Here is a 20,427-nt window from a genome sequence, read left to right as displayed (position 1 = left end):
AAGGAGAGAACTGTGTAGACTCTAAGGAAAATGTATATTGTTAACATGTTTCCTCTGGCTGAAGTCTTTTCAAATTTACAAATTTGGATTGTATTTAAAAGTAGAACAATTCAGATCATTCCTTTCCGCAAGCTTCCTTTATTTCAGGTAGATTGTGAGGGCTTATTTTATACGTGCCTTTATATGACGTTTCAGAATCTCTTGAGTAGATGGTCCTCTCTTACGAGTAATTCATAACTGCCTTCACATGTGGCCCACCTCATGCTCAACAGTTTCTACCTGAAACAGAAGATTTAAAAAACAAATTTCTAGGGCATTTGTAAGAGTGAGGTGCTGTACACTACATTTTTTGATTCATCTGGGGACCAGTTTATAGAGTCAGCTGACCAGCAACTGAACTATAAACAAATAGCTAGTGCCTAAGTATAAATCAAGCTCAAAAACTTCCATGTTTTGAAACTTTACTGAACTTGTATTAAATTAGCATTGATTAGCAGATGTATTTCTTCCTTATGTTTAATTTCTCTTACTGCACCAAAGTACAGCCTTTATGATTTTCTTTAAATAAGATTATACATATACATGCACTTAAAAACACAGATGATCCCTTGTATTTTTGTGCCATTTGCCACAGTATTTAAGGATAAAACAAACAGAAATTATCTCTTAGCTGTGCTGCTTTGTGCTGTGAACCTATAGTAGTGAATATTAATGAAACAGAGCAAAGATATTTGTTCAAGTCAACTGATTCCACATATATTGCTCTATTAAACATTATGAATGACCATCCATCCATATAACCTCAGAGTAGTCACTATAAAGATGATTTTCCTTCTTTCCAATATACACAGTGAAATTTAATAGTATTTGCATTTATTCATGCAAATAAAACTCTGTATGGCATATCCATGTCTTTAAGATATTTTTTCCATAGTTGATACATCACTCTTTAGTAGAGTTTCCATTTTGATGCATTAACTCAATAATACTTAACTGAGTGCCTTCTGTGTGCCAGGCATGTTCTAGGTAGTAGGGATATAGTGATGCAAACAGACACAAGTGCTTGCCCTTACGGAATTTACATTCCAGTGATGAGTTTATCACACATTTTAAAACAAAGCACACTGTGTTGAAAATACAGATAGTTCAAATAACTGCCACTCTCTCCCCAGTTTTTGCTCATATTTCTGGTATATTCTAAATACGGGAATGGAATGGTGTTGAGCAATGAGAAATAATATTTTGAGTACATAAAATGAGCGAGAGTTATAAGCCTTGCTCATTGTCTCATAAAATTTCTTTTGAATTGAAACTCTCAATGACACATCAATTTATTATATCTTTGTGCTTTTGAGTTCCTTGGGATGCAGTATTGCATCATCAACATCAATTCACAGTTCTTAGTTAATTAATAATTGTCAGAGATTCAATGCTACATGACCTACTAAGATTTTGTAGAAGAAAGGGCAACCTGTACTTGACAAAGTCTCATTATTTTAGTGCAGTCCACTAGTAAAAGTGGTCAGATAGACTAGGTTTTCCTTTTAACAGTAAATGTTGGGGAAGCTGAAACCATGATGAGTGTGCAGTGTAATTTTTTTTTATTGAGTTGGAATTCACATAACATAAAATTGACCATCTTACCGTGAACAATTCACTGGCATTTATCACAATGATGTGCAACCACCATCTCCATCTAGTTTCAAACATGTTCAGGGTAATTGTAAAAGAAAGGTGATGTGTAAAAAGAAAAAGAAAAAAAAAGTAGTAGAAATCTGTCTTTTGTTCATTTTTAAAAGGGACGTGGAAATATCGGTGTTCGTAAGCTTTATTGGAGATGGAGCCTAAAGGGTTAAAGTGAGGTGTACTTGGAGTTCTTCCTACAAACATGCTTGTTTTATTGGATGAAATTCTGATCCCTAATCCTATTCACACTACCCTGTTCTCACTTCTTTATTGCTATAGAGATTTGGTAAAGGGATAAAGGCAACTTCTGACTCGTAGTCTCAAGGGTAGAACGAATGGAAAATTCCTTTTATTCTTTACCTCCTGTCCTACTCCCTTTCCTCAATTAGGTTTACCTTCCAGTTGGATGGGAAACAACTTTATAGGTTGCTGGCTCCCTGCAAGCTGATCTTAGCTCCAAGAAGCCACAGTGTTCATAGGCTACATCTCCAGGGAGGACATATACACATCCCACAGTCTGATTTGTGTAGTCCAGGGGAAAAAACAGCTGTGGCAGCCGACAGGATTCTGTCTCCAAAGTTCCATCCTAGCCTTTACGTAATCTGTTCTTTTCCTTTGTAAGTGTTGGTCACCTTTAATATGACAACAAGAGCAGTGCCCAGTAATTTCTTTGTCTGCTGAGTACGTCTGTTCTTAATGATAGAGGTGAGGTGAGTAGTTGTTATGGGTGCAAGTGAAGGACCACTCTTCTTAACTATGGGTTACTGTTTTCAGTGTCTTCTCTTAGCTGCCTGATTGGGCTGCCTGAATCCCATTTTGGTCTTTGAAATCTAGGTGACCTTGGCTGTGGGTGAAATGCCAGTATATTATACTTGAGTGAAATATTGGTTTGGGGCAGAATTGAGGAGTTAAGTACCACAAATTTAACCTGGGTGATATCTAAAGGAATTATAAATTATTCTAATTTAGCACAAGTATGTACTTGCCTATATTGATTTTGAGAATTTACATGAATATTGATAATTAAAATCTCAATACCTCTCAGTTTGAATACTGTAATTGCCTCCATATAGATTTTCTGTGATGTGAAATTTCATGTCCATTGCTAGAATCTTTAAGAAAAATCTCTCTGCTTTTAAAATCAGATAGTTAAAGCTAGAAAGCAGGCATATGAATTATTTTAAAGTACCAGTTACTGGTATATCAGTGCAGGTTATATAGAGATGAACTTAAGGATAATTCATTTTGCCCATAAGTTTGTCAGAGTCATAATTACAATTATGCAAACTGCTTCAGGCTTTTGTCATTGTTGTTAGTGATAGTACTGCAAACACATTTTAAGATATTACTACCCTTTAAATCACTTATAATTACGGGCTAATTTAGTCTTGAAAGAAATGATAATATTAGCTCATGCCCACTCAGAGCTTAAAAATATTTCAAAGCAGTGGAGATTGTGCTATACAAAACATAATGTCCTTAAAGCAGATTCTCTCAGGATTTAAGCTCTAGATTTTATTGCTTCTGGGACTCACATGATGGTTATGTAGTATGGATTTAGAGACAGTCTTTAAGACTCCTGTTGACATATGTGAGCAAAATGGTTCCTTGGAAACCATTCAGGTGTCCAGTCACAGTAAAGTGTGGATTAAAGATTCAGATGCGTATCGCGTGTGCTGACACGCAACGAACTGGAGGGTCAGGGCAGCCTGGACTCTATTAAAGTACAGTGCATTTCTTCCAGTCTTTTTACCACTGCTGTTTTAAAAGGAAAAAGAAAAAAGTCAGCATCGAAACTATCTGTAAGGTAAAGCTACTGAGACTTAACCCCAAAGGCATACTCTTAGAGAAAACTCTTCTTAATCTTTGCAGTGCGGTTATAGCTGAAGACATGTGGTATATATTACAGTGCCCAGGGAATTCAACCTCCAACAGTGTGGAGTCACAATGAAGGCTAATTCCAGGATGAAGTGGGAGCCTTTGCTTCCTCTGTAGCTCCCTTACTTACCGGCATTTCTTGTTTGCTGGACGTTAGTCCAGGACTGCTGTGAGTGGGACAGGGCAATGGAAATTTAAAGGGGACCAGAGTGGGGACATATGAACCTCTCTCCTCTCCCCTAGCACCCCATCCTCCAACATACGCTCGGCACTTCACGCTTGGGCATCACCAAGTCTAACAGAATCATTGCAAAAAGAGCTGAAGGCAGAGCTGTCCATGGTTAGAAAAAAAAAATGTTCTCGCTGTTGGTTGAAAAATCAGGTAATAACAGTCCTCTTGGTGTACAAAACTTATTAGAGGGCTGGGGAAGGAATGCTATCTCTCAGCAGCAGGCAGGAAGAAATTGCTGTTGAAAAGCTTACCTCTCTGGGGAGGAATCAGATATCAGACTTTGCCAAGCCTCAGGTCCAACCCATAAGGTCCCACCTACATCCCTCCCTCCCCCCCCCCGCGCCCCATCCCAGCTTTGTTAGATTGCTAGCATCGATCGCTGGCTTTTTCTGACCCAACAGTGGGTGCAGGAAAGAGAGCCAGCAAGACTTAGAGCAGGCAAGGTTGGGGTGGAAAACTGGGGCAGCTTCGGTAGGGAGAAAAAAAAAAGAGAAGGAGGGCGAACGGGGTTGGGGGCCATGGGGACTAAGCTTAACTGGTGCCTGCCAGCTTCTCTTTGATTTGATGGCCTTTATTCCTTCTAATTGGATAAAATAGGAAGTCACTGGCAGTCCCGCGTTGCTGGGTATACTGATTTTACTCAGACCAGCCAGCAGCCCCAGAGTGCGGATGGAGGGAGGCGGGTGGGAGAGGGGGGAGGAAAAAGGAAGGGAAAGGGAGAAAGAGAGAGAGAGAGAGAGAGAGAGAGAACGCTTTTGGAGGAGGAGGGGAGAGGAAGGGAGAGAGACGGTGAAGAAGGGAAGAGCCGCAGAGGCAGAAAGTGAATGAGCGCTCGGGAAGGACAAAGAAGAGTTGGTTGCCGGGTGAGGGGTGGAGGCAGGGCGGGGAGCGCAGTTACCGCCCCTCCTGGCCGCGCTCTCGCCTTCAGATCCCTCTGCGATGAGACCGTTTGCAGGGATGCTCGGAGGGCAGGCACCTGCTGCTCTGTAATGATTCAGCCCCTTTCAGCCGTCGCGTCAACACAACAGGATGCTGTCGCTACTGTCACTGCTGCCTCTCCTGCCGCCGCCGCTGCTGCCGCCGCCGCCGCTGGTCCTGCTTTTGCTTTTACTTCTCCTGCATGACAGTTGTTTCCTCCATCTGAGCAGACCCCAGTTTCCGATGCTCGAGGTGAGAGACATGCCTTTCAGTTTGGGCTACTGGTTTACTTAATTGACCGACAAATCAGCTCGGTTTCTCTTTTGGCCTCTGTTCTTCTTGACCAGCCGGGATGCTTTGGAGAAGCATTTAAAAGAACTGCAAAAGTGGCCCAGAAACAGCAGTAAAGAATTACAATATACTTTTATTTGGTAGTTGCTAGAGGCTTTCTTTTCTTCTTCGCCTGCTTTGCTCCTGGACTCCTCTTGCTTTGGGTAATGGCTCTGGACTTGGAGGACTTATCGATTTCCCCCTGTAAGATGCTGTATCATTTGGCTGGGGGATGGTAATGGACGGTGCAGGAGGCCAGGCCTTCTGGAGGTGAGCCGATGGAGATTTATCCCCCAGACATGTCCGAGGCAGCTGCTGAGAGGTCCTCCAGCCCCTCCACTCAGCTGAGTGCAGACCCATCTCTGGATGGGCTTCCGGCAGCAGAAGACATGCCGGAGACCCAGACCGAAGATGGCAGGTCCCCAGGACTCGTGGGCCTGGCCGTTCCCTGCTGTGTCTGCCTGGAAGCTGAGCGCCTGAGAGGTTGCCTCAACTCAGAGAAAATCTGCATCGTCCCCATTCTGGCTTGCCTAGTCAGCCTCTGCCTCTGCATCGCCGGCCTCAAGTGGGTGTTTGTGGACAAGATTTTTGAGTATGACTCTCCCACTCACCTTGACCCCGGAGGGTTAGGCCAGGACCCTATTATTTCTCTGGATCCAACTGCAGCCTCAGCTGTGTGGGTATCATCTGAGGCATACACTTCACCTGTCTCTAGGGCTCACTCTGAAACTGAGGTTCAAGTTACAGTGCAAGTTGACAATGCCGTTGTGTCCTCTGAGCCTTCAGCGGTACCAACCCCGAAGAATCGTATTTTCGCTTTTTCTTTCCTGCCATCCACTGCTCCATCCTTCCCTTCACCCACTCGGAACCCTGAGGTGAGAACACCCAAGGCAGCCACTCAGCCACAAGCAACAGAAACTAATCTCCAGACTGCTCCTAAACTTTGTAAGTAGAGACAGACAGATGATGATGTGTAGAGGAGAGGGGTGGGCTTGAGGTCCTCAGCAGTGTTCTCCAGAGTGTGTACCTGTGTCCTTTTCTTCTTGGATTTTAATGGCATGGTTTGGTTTAAGTGTATCATGTGACTGGGATGCTCCGGGGTGGCCTGGAGAGAGGCGTGAAAAGACCTCGTGAACTGCTGGTTAGAACCGATGCTCTAGCAGCAGCTCCCTCTACCTGGATTGTTAAATCTGGGGTGGGGAACCCAGAACTTCAGCGTCTGGGAGCCATGCTTGAATTTCAGTTACATTCCACTGATTTCTAACACTTTCTAAGATTAAAACATCAGACCATCCATATATATATATATAAACATGACTTCTGTACAGCAGTGAGTATGATCCTGTGTCTTTTTGTTTTCCCATATAAACTTCCGATCACCTCTTCTCACCTTTCTGTTACCCTCTGCCTCCCGGCCAGCCCAAGCTGCCTCTTCCCTTTCTCCATCTCTTTTTCCTGTTCCCTAAACCACTTCTCCCCACGTTTGTATTTTAATTGGTTCTTCCTGATACCGCATGAAATCTTCAGATGTTTATATAGCGCTCACCTCTCAGCAGCATCAGACGGTTGCCGTCGTGCTCAGATAGTAGTTTGAGTTGCTGAGCCCTTATTATGGTGCAGTTTTGTTTTATTCAGGACGTGGCACAAATCTGCATGAAAGGATTTTCCCAAATTAGGTTTTTTAAGTTTTATCGAAGTATAGTTGATTTACAATGTTGTGTTAATTTCTTCTGTACAACTAAGTGACTCAGTTATACATATACATACATATATTCTTTTTCATATTCTTTTCCATTATAGTTTTTCCAATTAGTTTTGTTTTCTGGAATCAAATGTTTAAGTAGCTTCCTTGACAGTCATTAAAAAGTACAAGATCCATTAGTAAGGTACATCATTTTTTTTTTTTAGATGTGTCATTTTTGTCCATCACCTGAGTAAAGAGAGGCCACACTCTTAAAACAATACAGAGCTGTTTGTTCTGGGTCATTGCAATGCTTTAAAATGGAAAAGTTGTCAAGGATGAAACCATGACTAGTCAGATTGTTCTAAATGTTATTATAGAAGGGGAGTTTTCTATAGCTTTTTTTTTTAATGTTTCTAATTTATTTTTGTTTCTCTAACATCTATCACTTTTCACCATTGAGACTATTTACTTAGAAAAAAGTAAAGGATCAGAGAACTTGGTTCTGAATAACATGTGTAAAATCTCTTAGAGTTAAAGGAGAGTTGGGGGTAAAGATTCGGTGATGAAATACCCCTTCTGGTTCCCTCTAGATGGTAATGAAGAATACAGACATCTTTTTTCAGATATATTCAGTACGAAGGAGAGCCGTGTGTTCTAGAAACACAGAAAAACTTGATTTGTGATTCAAGCTCATTACATACACACGAGTTTCAGTGGCAAAGATTTAAAGAAAAAAGAGGCTTGTTTTTCAGGTGTAGTTAGGGAAGAACCTCCTTTCTGCAGACACTGCTTTGTATCTTTATCAAATCCCTGAAGTGTCATTAAAGGTCTGACAGCCATCACTGTATTCACCGCCTCTTCCCACCTGGCAAAGTGACCGGGAAATAATACCCAGATGAAATGACAGGCTATAAAAAGCAAGTACAGATCTTGCAAAGAGAAGCACAATTCACCATGAAGACAAGGTTACTTCGTCTTTATCATTTTCAACTTAAGTCTTCAATTAAAATGTGCCTGAATAGGTTTAGCTGTCCAGAAAAAGAAAGAGGACCCTATGAAAAACTCTTCAACTAAACCCTGTAATTTTGTCATCAGAGGAAAACAAGCAAACAAAGAAACCTCCAGCTCAGTTTCCTGATCTAGGACCGTGTTAAAAAGTATGTTGTGATGTTTTGAGAAATTCTTTTTTAAGGTAAATTCTTCTACTAAGTGTTTTAATAGATTATACATTCCATGCAGTTTCTTTTCTTTTTTCCAAGCCAGGACATTGATTTTTCTGGCATTTCTATTGAGTGGAAAAGAGTTACTGCTGCCTAAAAGCATCACAGTGGCCGGTTCTGGCCAGATGCACAGCTGCAGCATTCTCAGTGCGTTGGAGATAAGCCTCCAAAAGCTGTCTGGGAAGTAGTTTTCTCCTGAAAAGTTAGGGCTAGACAGTTGGTTAACACTTTACTGCCTATAGGGTTTGCTGTGTGGAACACTCTGGGTTAATTTTTTGAACTAGTGCCTGAAAACAACAAAAACACGAATATCCTAAAAATTGTGCGTCTATATTTCTTTTATTTTGGAAAGGGATTTGGTCCAGGGAGCTTTGTTTTCAAACACTCATAAGTGGTTGCTTTTGTTGGTTAAGAAGCTTGTAACCATTAACGAAAGGAAAGCAAAAGAAAAAAAAGCTTGGAATTAGGTTGTCATTTTGCAATCTGCTTCACTTTTTGCTCTTCCGTTAAGAAACTGTCGCTTAGTCACAGAAGAACGGGGTCTTTTCTTTCATCATCCTGCGTGGTTTTGACATGCACGAAGCTGTCACGTCTTTTATTTTTTTTAAAAGGCATTGTCATATCTGAACCATGCTCTTCCGTGGTCTCAGGACTTGATTCTCCGTTTCTATCTGGCTCAGCATATTCAGCGTATTATGCACAGAGCTGTAGCCTTCAAGGTCATAGTCTGTTGAGGGCTAATTGATTCTTCTTTATCCTGGAGCCTGCGAGAGTGGAAGAGAGACAATCCTAGTAATTGTGTCTGCTGTGTTATTTCCCAAACCAATCTACCTATTAGCACATTAGGGTTTTATTCCATAAATACTAGAATTACCCTCTCCCTCACTGACTCTTCTAAAATCCAGACACTCTTTGTCTTTATTATAATAAAAGGCAGAATATCACCTTTTAAATTGCTTAGAGGTATAGGCTATGTCAGCCGTTCTAAAATGGGTATGTCTTTCATAAGGCAATATAACTGCATGTTCTCACCATATTAATCTATTCATACGTGTAGACACTAAGAAATCTAATACAGGGCTAATAATTTAATATATAGACTGTTTATAAAATATGAAAAAATTAAAATATGTATATGTAAATCTAAAATTTTTCTGTGTAGTTAGTGGTTTCCCACTATGATCATTATATTGCCATGTGACTAGTTAAGTTTTTAGTTTTCATCAAGTCACTTAATACTGGAACCATTCATTTGTTTTCTTTGCCTGGGCTTTAAGATTTTTCTTACCCTCTGTTTATATGGAAAGATCTGACTCTGGGAGATTGCAAACTTAGATGACTATAAAAAGAACTGATTAACTGAATTGTAACCAGGAAACTAGGGTACCATCTTGAAAGAAAATATATTTTTGGGTGGGACAACATGCTTGACAACAGACTCTTTGTTATTAGAATGTATTAATATTTTCATCTTAAGCCAAATTTGTTTTGCTTTGTCTTAAATCTTTGTACTGTTGGGTTTCACGGCAAACTGTTGTTACCAGAGTGACAATATGAAGTACTGCCATATGCAAACTTCAACACGATTAATTGAATATACCATAGGATTTCTTCCCTTCCATTGAAAAGTGGCATTCATTTTAAGTCCAGTAGATTTTTCTAGGTCTTTGCAATTGTTCTTATAGTATTTCAGAATGGTGATTCCAAATAACTTTTCTCTGCTTTAACCATATTTACTGAGAGCCTAAGATGTTAAAAACTGGAAAAAGCTGAAAGCTCCTCAATTTGAACCGAGTAATTTTATAAATTTACTGATGAGGAAAGCCAGACTCTGAACGATTTAGTAAAATTAAGTCTTTTACTAAAATTCACAAAACTCTGAAAGGTTTAGGGAAATCCAAAATAGTAGAAAACAGAGTAATGTCCTATCTCCCAGAATTTAATCCTAAACAGTTTTCTTCTGTCATTTTCCCCCTGTTCTAGAGAGTTAGAGCTGAAGACTAACTCTGGTAGTTTAAGTGGCATCTGCCTGGTAGTTAAGGGAAGTACTTCAAGTGTGACCACTGGTCACATGTGTATGGTTCACTTAAAAAAATAAAATTAAAATTTCTGATTTTCTTCTTTTGCTCTTGCTAAATTTTCTGCAGTTATGGCCTTTTTCTTTTTTATTTCATCACACATACAATGTTCCGCTTGCTTTTGAAAACAGCTTAGGTTTTCTAGGGTGATCTCTTTCTTGACAGGCAGCAGATGACTATACAGCTCACCTCTTTCCTGAATATCCCACTTCGATTATTTCTCCTTATTCCTTCCTCTCCCTTCCCACCCTCCCAATTATACCTTGACTCTTTCTTATTTTCCTAATTATGCCTTGGTGGCTTTTATGTCAAAATTCCATTGCATTCTAAGATATCAACACATCTTCACCTGCCTTTTCTTTCCTATAGAACTTCATTGCATTTTAATACCAAACAGTACTTACACATATTACAAAAACACATACCAGAAAATGTCTCCATCCAGTAAACAATATACTGGTTTGTTACTGGCACCATCGATTCAAACTTTCATCCCTTTTCTTTATCTCTCCTTCTTTTCCACTATATAAACATATAAATATACATATCAGCATTTCTGCATTCCCAGAAAATCATTATGTCCCAGGCCATACATCTCTGTTCTGTCTTCCTTCCCTTTTAATAATACCTCATCGTATCCTTTTAAAACATGAAGGAAGAGATAATTTGTAGATTGAGAAAGACATAAAAAAGTTATGACTTATCTAATGTTGAGCTAGAAGCCCCTGAGAACTAGAACTATAACTCCTGTCCACCGAATCTATTGAACTTTCTATCAGCCATAAATTATACCATGTCTGCTTTTATGCTCGTGTTTGCATTTTTATTATTGTTGTTATGTCCATGTTTCAGTTTTCTTTTATTGTTTCCTCTTTTTCTTTATTCAGCGAATACATATCAAATACCTACTATATGCCAGGCACTGTTCTAGATTGGTTATATCACAATAAAAACCAGTGAAAGTCCTTGCCCTCATAGAGCTTTTGTTCTAGTGGATTTTAAGAATCGATTTGCACAGCTCGAGTTATTTCTTGACTTTCCTCCACAAATACTCTCTGAATTCAGTGTTTCTTCCCCTTACCTTCATTTTATTCACATTTTGACTGCCATTCCTGTTCCTCCTGTAGTACTCCTCTATCTGTGGAATACTGAACACTTACCCAACAATGTCCTTTATCTTAAAGCGACACCCATCCCATCTCTGCTACCAACAAGCTGGGTAACTTTGGCGGATTCCTGTTTGGCCTCCATGACACTATTTCACCAAACCATTGAAGTGGTTGGGAAGATAATATCTGTTTAGGAACACTCTCTTAAAATGGAAAATATATCCATAACTCTGCCATGTAAAGAATGTAAGCTTACTTCCAGATTCTAGCAAGTTGATAGCTGTACATATTTTTTTTTCAATCATACTTTCTGTGTATTGTTATGGCTTACAGAACAAGGGCATTAACATAATCCTGAGGATTTTTAGTTTCATTGTCCAGAGAAAGGCTGGAATCTGTCATTAAGTTATCTAGTTCTCAAATTGAAAAGAAACTTGGGTTCATATATCGTTCACACGAGTAGGAATGAAATAAGATCGATCTTCATCATCTCAAACCTTGTTGCCATCTTTACTGCAGTGAATCGAACCCACTGTTTGTATGTGTGTGTATATACATTCAAAGGTCATTTCTGAATAATATAATTGATATTCTGTAATCACACAATTTTCTATGTTGAACATTTGGAGAGATTATCTGAGTGACTTCCTGAGGGAGGAAACTCAGATCTGGAAAAGTGAAGTGACTTGCCCAAGGACACTACAGCTACTTAGTGTCAGTGCTGAGACTAAAAACTGAAATAATCCTTTTCTTCTCTATACCCTGCTTTTCTTTTCCAAGTTGTTTTTAGCCTTTATGTTCAAATAGTATGTACTGCCTTAATTTAAATGATCGTGATTTCCTGTTTATTATTTAAATCCTAACTAGTAAAACTTTCATCACTCCACCATAGATGTCTTCTTTAGAGAAGAGAGTTTTACCCCTCTGATTTTGATCAGTGTAGGATGCCCCTCTGGAGTGGAGGTTGGACATCCCTTTCCCAACAACGTAGTATATAGGAGAATTTTTTAACAATTAAAGTTAGCCCCGACTGAAGTGCGCTACTTATTTGGAAAGAATTTAGTTTCTTCTTAATGGAAGTATTCAATTAGTGACATTGTGGAGGAACATTCATGCTCCAAGCAGATTACTGAGTAGTTTACCGCTGATATCTCTTACAGCTTTGATTTCTGTCTTGCCCTAGGGCATTAGCTTTCCGGTTGGGCAGACCAGAATTTTTTTTAATTTTTATTTTATATTGGAGTAGGGTTGATTAATAATGTTGTGTTAGTTTCAGGTGTACAGCACAGTGATTCAGTTTTACATATGCACGTATCTCTTCTTTTTCAAATTCTTTTCCCATTTAGGTTATTACAGAATATTGAGCAGAGTTCCCTGTGCTATACAGTAGGTCCTTGTTTGTTATCTCTCTTAAATATAGCAGTGTATACATGTCAATCCCAAACTCCCAGTCTATCCCTCCCCCCCACCTTTCCCCCGGCAACCATAAATTTGTTCTCTAAGTCTGTGAGGGGCAGACCGGAATTTGGATCTTACCTCCATTCTTCACAGCCTTGAGCAAGTTAGATCATCCCTCTGAATCTGTTTTCTCATTTATTCATGAGAATAGCAGTATGCATCTCTTGAGGCTGTTTGGGGGATTGAATGAGTTATGGGAAAACACCAAGTCCTAAGCCTAAAATATAGTAAATATGAAACCAGTACCAATTTTCTCTCTCATTCTACTTTGACACCCTTCTTCACTTTATTCTTTTCCTCCTTTGATCTTGACAGAGTAGTTTTGTAACAAAATCTGGAGAGTAAGTTTGGGAGTTTGTGAAAGCTTATGCAAAACTTAGAAGATAAGAGTTGAAGAAGCATCATGGTGCAGTGGAAATTGTATTGGAAACTTGATGTCAAATCCCAGTTCTACCATTTATAAGCTGTATGACCTTGAACAAATCACTTCACCACCTGAGATTTAGTTTTTACATCAGAACAAATGGGAATGTTAATCCCTAAAACATTCATGAGATTGTGTTAAGGGCTACGTAAGTTACTCTATGTGGAAAAAAAATTCCTGATGTTAGAACAGGGCTTAAGAAGTATTAACTTTCTTCTTCCTCTCTCTAGCACCATTCATATAAACAGTATTCACGTATGTTAACATTCCTAGGAATAAACTGTAGGGAGGCTTAACAAGTGGATTAATTTGTTATGTGTTAGAGTGATACAGAACTTTACTAATTTCCTAAACCATAGTATCATTAAAAAGAGTGATTTTTCCCCATAAAAAAAATTGGTTAGGATACATAGATTATTACTGTTTGGGTAATGTCCGAAAATCACGGTGTGAGGGGCTTTCTTACAGAGAGAATGATAAGGAGTTACTTGTAAGAGAGAAAAAGACAGGTAGTAACTAAAATTGTGTTTGTCATGAAAGTACCTTCTATGGGAAGGTTAGGGTAGTAGAAAATAATCCATACAGTTTAGGTGTAGTGCACAGAAAGAGCTGAACCGAAAAGATCGTGAATCCTTCTTTATCTGAATGGAAATGATGTTCACCTAACATTTTTCGTTGTCCCAAACTGGAATTTCTGGACCCCAAAAGATAGGAATTAAGCTCAGAGTTTCACAAAATGCATTAAAAAAATAATTTACATAGAATAAGTTTACACGAGCCAAATCAAACATAGATGTTATTTTAATTTGGTTAAAAATACAATATATATATATATGAATTCTACAAATAATATATGTATGTTTAGCTTATACATGTAATATCCTAAATAAAAGGAGAAATGATTTGATAATTAATAACTAAAATTGGGTAAATAAAGTCACTTAAAGTATAGAGAAAAATGTTGTTTATCAATAACTTTAAACACAAAAATAAAAACAAAACTCTAGCCCTGTATCTACAAACATGTATAGTAATCAGTAATAATATATGTGTTTTCATTTAGTCTTTACTGTAGAACTAGAAATATGTGAAAACTTTATGCTTTGGTCATCTTGATTCTTATTTATTCAAGTATGATAGATTTGCTGCAGAAATTGGACTCTAAATCAGTATTGGAGCAATGAGGCCACCACTTCTAAGGGGAAAATATTTGGCAACATACTAGGGCAGATTTTACCGGGGTATAGGCTTTTCTGACAGTGCAGTGGAAATAAGCTGATAGACCCAATAAAATTTGATGAATTATACTGGAAAGCTTCCTAAGGTAAAGCATTTTTAATTTTTCATCAAGAATACAGTGTGACAAGACGAGATTTGATTTACTATAATTTTCAGTGATATGCACTTGAGTGTTTGAATTGCCTTTCTTGAGGTACTGCTATCTCAGCCGAAGGGGAAATATATGAGCTCTATTTTAAGAAAAGGTTAGTACAGAATTTAATACTCATATAATTCTCTACTTTAAAAAAAGTGTCTTCCAAATTCATTTTACTAAAAACTCATAATTTAAAATTAAACCAAATGTCCATATATTCATATGCATTTGAAGATGAGAGCACCGTTGTGGACAAAGACGATGGCCGCAAAGGAAACATAATTAACAGGCAAACAAATGACACCAGAAGTTTCAAGTCTTAACTTTCCTACCTATGTTGGTGTCCGATGTTGATATAATTTTATTTCTCTAGTTTTCCTCTCTTCTCCGTCCCCTCCTTTCTTACGTCCTTGCCATCCCGCAGTTACTTTTCTCTTCACTCTCCCCACCATTCCTTCTTCTCCAGTGATCTTGCTGCACGTCTTCCTCAATTCTCCCACCCTCCTCTGAAGCCAGGGTCTCAGAGCATCAGAGGATATGGAGCAGTTGGTCTAGACCTGTGGTTTCTCCCTAGATGGGAGAAATTTAGGGAGAGTGAATGAGACCTGAACCACAGACTTGACTACGAATAGCCTGATGACTTTCATTGTTGCCTCTTCCTTTGCTAAGTAACAGGAAGTATTTGTTTGATGAAATATGTTGGTGTTATGCAATAAAATCTCCATAAATAAATGGAATGATCTAAAGACAGTGGAATTGAACTCTTGTTAGCATTTGTTTGTAATCCCTTGGTGGAGCTTCCTGGGTCATAATTGCTTGGTCTTCTGGGAGCAAAAGGAATCAGTAACCATTGATTGGTACATGATGCTAAGTACTGCCTACAAAGCAAATCTTAAGAGTGATTAGTGGCAGCACTGAGTGTTACCGCTCTGATCTTTCCTTGCTATAATCCTTAGAGCAAGCTGGATTTTTACAGTTTTCCCATCAGACAACTCTTATGATTTTTCAAAGAGAAGAGAAAAAACAATGTCATGTCATCTGTGAAGACTTGGGTTTACATAGGGAAAAAATATATATATATAAAATAATTACTTCAGTCTTTTTATCTTTCTACTTCAACGACAGCAAGGAGGTATCTACCTTAACCCCTGCCTAGGAAGTTCAGTTTCATATGCCTGGGATCCTCTAATTATAGTTCATCTGCACTCTGGAACCTCAGGTACACATAGCCTATGACCTACACTTTACTAATCAGTAAACTATTTATAAAAACACTGGGATCAATATAATAAGTCTTCGGCCTCTCAAAATCCTTGGAAATTAGTTGTTCTAGATTGCTGAGTTTTCGAAATAGCTGATGCTTTGTCACCTTGAAACTTTAACTTTATCCATTTTGGATCAAAATCTTTTGATAATCTATGCTACTTGTTAATGGGATTTATCAAATATAGAATCTTCATAATGGCGAGTCCGGTAATGTCTTGAGGACATAGTGGGTTAGGTTAAACTTTCTTGAAAACTGAGCTCATTAGGACATACTGAGTTATATTGGGAATTCTAACCCCAGACCGATATATATTTTCAATGTACTGGGTTATTACATAGTTGCAATTAGAATTTCAGAGCTTTAAGGCATCATGAAGCAGATTTAAACCAAATCTTTTCTTTTAGCACAGAGAAAAATGATATAAACTATCTGTGCCTTAATTTCCTTGTCTGTGAAATGGTGGCAATAATTATACCTCCCTCTTGAGGTTTTTATGAGGATCAAATAAGTTAATGTATATAAAGCATTTGGAGTCGTCCCTGGTACATAAGCATTATGTAATCGTGAGCTACCATTATGCAGGGTTTTTGTTTGTTTGTTTGTTTGTTTGTTTGTTTTTTGTGGTACGCGGGCCTCTCACTCTTGTGGCTTCTCCCGTTGCGGAGCACAGGCTCTGGACGCGCAGGCTCAGCGGCCATGGCTCACGGGCCCAGCCGCTCCACGACATGTGGGATCTTCCCAGACCTGGGCACGAACCCGTGTCCCCTGCATCGGCAGGCGGACTCTCAACCACTGCGCCACCAGGGAAGCCCTATGCAGTTTTTTAAAATTAAGTTGCATTTCCTTGAATTCTAAATTTGATACCTTGCTATTGCTATAACGGGCTTGAAGAAAGGGACAGGAATTCCAAGGGACATATTGACAAAGACGTGGATATACTACCATTTTCATTTGGTTTGCTCATGTGGCTTTTCCTCTGTGTGATTTGTGTTACCATCTTATCTGCATTGTTCTCAGGAATTAGAAGGAGAGCTGAGAAGGATAATCATCACTCTACCTGTCAGCCAGAAACAGAGCTACATGGTTTAGATGGGTTGAGAGAGAAAGCCCTCCTCGCTGGCAAAATGCCATCTATTCACGTTGCTGTGGACAAGTATATGGGTGCATGCTTTAAATTTACTGCTGTGACTTCTTACTCTGCCACAAAATAGTGTGCAGGTCCGGTCCACAGAAGACGATGAAATTCTCTTCGTTGTTGGAGAGCAATTGCAGAAGCTTCACATTCTATCATTTTAGCAAGGCAGAAATCTACTCATTATCCAGATGTAGTCAATAAATTAATGTGATGATTGGAGCTCTCCATGATGAGATAACAGTGATTTGGAAGTATCTGAATTTTATGAAACAAGATTGCAGGAGAACTATTGACATTTTAAAGATGTAAGAGCTCTTACAGATAAGCTGATCAAAAAAATTTTTTTTTTTTTTGCGGTAGGCGGGCCTCTCACTGTTGTGGCCTCTCCCGTTGCGGAGCACAGGCTCCGGACGCGCAGGCTCAACGGCCATGGCTCACGGACCCAGCCACTCCGCGGCACGTGGGATCCTCCCAGACCGGGGCACGAACCCGTGTCCCCTGCATCGGCAGGCGGACTCTCGACCACTGTGCCACCAGGGAAGCCCTGATCAAACTATTTTACTTTACTCCTGAGGAAACCAAGATACGGAAATGTGAAATGATTGGCTTACATATTTTCATAGTAAGAAACAGAGACAGATCTAAAAAATGGGGTTGCCACCTCACTGTGCTTTTTTTCCAAAAGCTATGCTACTTTACATAAATTGGTTAAATGTTTAGGGTTGGAAACACTTCATTTTTTCCATTTTTCCGTATTCTTTATTGAGTGACTCAGTAGGCTTTGTTCTAGCAGTTCATCTCTGAAGGAAGAAAACAGACAAAAGGATAATAAGTAAGTAAGTCAATCATGTGCTCTTTTAGAAGGTAGCAACTTGTATGGAGCAAATAGCCAGTGTAAGGTGGTCATAGTTCTCTGGGAGAAGCACGGTGATTTTAAATAGAATGATTAAAGTCCGCTGCCTCGGACAGGAATAAAGATGCAGACATAGAGGATGGACCTGAGGACCTTGGGAGGGGGAAGGGTAAGCTGAGACGAAGTGAGAGAGTGGCATGGACATATATACACTACCAAATGTAAAACAGATAGCTAGTGGGAAGCAGCCACATAGCACAGGGAGATCAGCTCGGTGCTTTGTGACCACCTAGAGGGGTGGGATAGAGAGGGTGGGAGGGAGGGAGATGCAAGAGGGAAGAGATATGGGAATATGTATATAGCTGATTCACTTTGTTATAAAACAGCAAGTAACACACCATTGTAAAGCAATTATACTCCAATAAAGATGTTAAAAAAAAAAAAGTAGGCTGCCTCAAGAAGGGAACAGTGAATAAAGACTTGAATGAGGGTACTTAGTTCAATTTAGGGATAAAGGAAACAAAGTGGGCATTGAGAGATATATACAATTCTGATGGGTGTAGGTATATTTCAGATTAAAGGAAGGTCAAGAGTGAAATGGGCATGTAGGCACATAGTAGGCCAGTTTGATCGGAAGGGATTGGTTGATAGCTAGTGGTTATGAAGCATGCACTGTGTGCTCCATGTTTCACATGTATTATCCAATCTTCACAAAAAAGCACGAGCTGGGTACTATTATTGTCTTCTGGAATAAAGTGATGTCACAGAATAAACTAATGGTCCAGATATTAAAATAATAATAAGAATGATGATGATGATAATCTAAATAGTGCAAGAGAGAGTGGGAAGAAAACCATAAGTATAAGAGAGACTATGAAGAAAGAATTCCTCAGGACTAATTGAATATGGGGAAGGAAGGAAGGAAATGATTTTGCACACATAAGTGATTTAGAGCTTGTTAAATTAATGGGTTTCTGAATGACAAGGTCATATATTTATTCAACATGTATTTATTGTGTCCTGCTAAGTCTTTGCATATTTATACATTTACAGAGTGAGTAGATTTATGGTAGGAAGTGACTTATGCTCCAATTTCCAGGAAGTATTCATTGTTTCTTCCTGAAGGGGCCACTCAGTTAAATAATATTAATTGTTCTTCCCTTGATATTCTATAAAGATTAAAATGGATAAAATACAGAACTGAAAGACATTTTTACTTTATCCTATATTGACATTATTCATTGTTGCTGGTGAATCAAAATTCTTTTGGGATATATATCCTCTTTAATAAGTGCCAGTAATTTGTGTACTGAGGTTTATTTTGATGTGGAAATTGCATATGGAATTACGTATTGGATTTATAGTCAGCCCATTCTATTATAAATCTCTGTGTAGTATCCCCACAGCATACTACCTAGCCTTACAAATCCTTTTATGTTAGTGATGCTATGTGTGAATTCTCAGCTTGTAATTGTACCGTTATTACAAAAAGCACATAGGAAATACTATTCCTCCAAAATCATTATTAATATTTTTCTCTTTTTTCATGGAATATTCAAATAAGGCTAAATATTCATTAAAGTCCACAAGTTAGTTCATTCAGTTTGTTCAGAATATGAGCTCTGAAGTACCATAGTTAATGTAAGATTTCGACAGATTTCGACAGCCTATTAATAATAACATTCTCAATTTGTAGCTCCTTCATCCATGTAATTTTAGTGATATATGCGCTATGTTCCAGGGAAAGGAATATTTTAAGGTTAAGGAGGCAGTCAACATGTTGGTACATTTATTCAGTTTTTCAAAGCTGGTAAATGGAAAGAGGCAATATAATTTCTACTAGCACTGTTCAAAAACAAGCCATTGACACTGGAGGTGTATCAAACATAGCGTGACCGTAGATGTAGGAAGTTAATACAAACATTTCCTTATTTAGTTGTTTATTTAAAGCAGTGATTGTTAAGTTAGTAAAAATAGCAAATAATTTTTAGAATCAGGATTTTAGAAGTATAATGAAAATACCTCCATTGATTTAAACAATGTATTAAAAGAAAAAGCTTGAGGGCTTCCCTTCCCTGGTGGTGCAGTGGTTGAGAGTCCACCAGCCGATGCAGGGGACACGGGTTCGTGCCCCGGTCCGGGAAGATCCCACGTGCCGCGGAGCGGCTGGGCCCGTGAGCCATGGCCGCTGAGCCTGCGCGTCCGGAGCCTGTGCTCTGCAACGGGAGAGGCCACAACAGTGAGAGGCCCGCGTACCGCACAAAAAAAAAAAGGAAAAAAAAGAAAAAGCTTGAGCAAGAAGTTGCGTATCGTATTTTAATGTGATTAGAATATTTAATATTTTCTGTTCAAAGGTGCATTCTCATTTGAATTAAAACTCATTCAGTGATGCAAAAATTCCAATTTCTGTTCCTTCTTGTCTGCTGTCTGATCTTGATCTTGTGTTTCTTGAAAGGGAACTTATTTTGTTAACAGTTCTTTGACTGCACCAAAATTTCTTAGGGTCCCAAGCAGTAAAGAGAAAGGTGAATTTATCCATGTTAGCTTGGAAATTAGGATTTAGTTCTACCTACTTCCCTTTTCTGCATATTGAATGCATAAACCCTATAAACTTATAGGGCTCTTTGGCAGAGAGTCTTCAAAATCACGTGTTCAGATGAATGTGAGGCAGAAATCTGAGACTGTTCTTTAGCATTTCAAAGTCTGCCCTCTTGTGCCCTGCTTCCAGGAGAAGGAATGGAAATCACCGTAACTCCAAGTGAAAAACCCCTCTAGGAGCA

At 38.9% G+C, this 20,427-nt stretch overlaps 2 protein-coding genes across 8 annotated transcripts in view; both read left to right on the top strand.

The window, feature by feature from the left end:
- The window catches only part of NRG1 (neuregulin 1), a gene marked incomplete at its 5' end in the record, with an annotated part of 1,029,511 nt that overhangs the window by 909,066 nt on the left and 100,018 nt on the right, over window positions 1-20,427 (top strand). The gene's annotated exons all lie outside the window — the stretch shown is intronic.
- On the top strand, window positions 4,757-5,008 carry LOC309795955 (uncharacterized protein; the record flags this gene model as incomplete). Its single annotated transcript, XM_082608763.1, has 1 exon — window positions 4,757-5,008. The coding sequence occupies exon 1, from the start codon at window positions 4,826-4,828 to the stop codon at window positions 5,006-5,008; it is 183 nt and encodes a 60-aa protein (XP_082464889.1). The 5' UTR covers window positions 4,757-4,825.

Source organism: Mesoplodon mirus, assembly GCF_964341445.2.
Source record: "Mesoplodon mirus genome assembly, chromosome: 20".
NCBI lineage: Eukaryota > Metazoa > Chordata > Mammalia > Artiodactyla > Ziphiidae > Mesoplodon > Mesoplodon mirus.
Note: the sequence above shows the minus strand (reverse complement) of the source record. Positions and strands in the feature narration are given on the sequence as shown.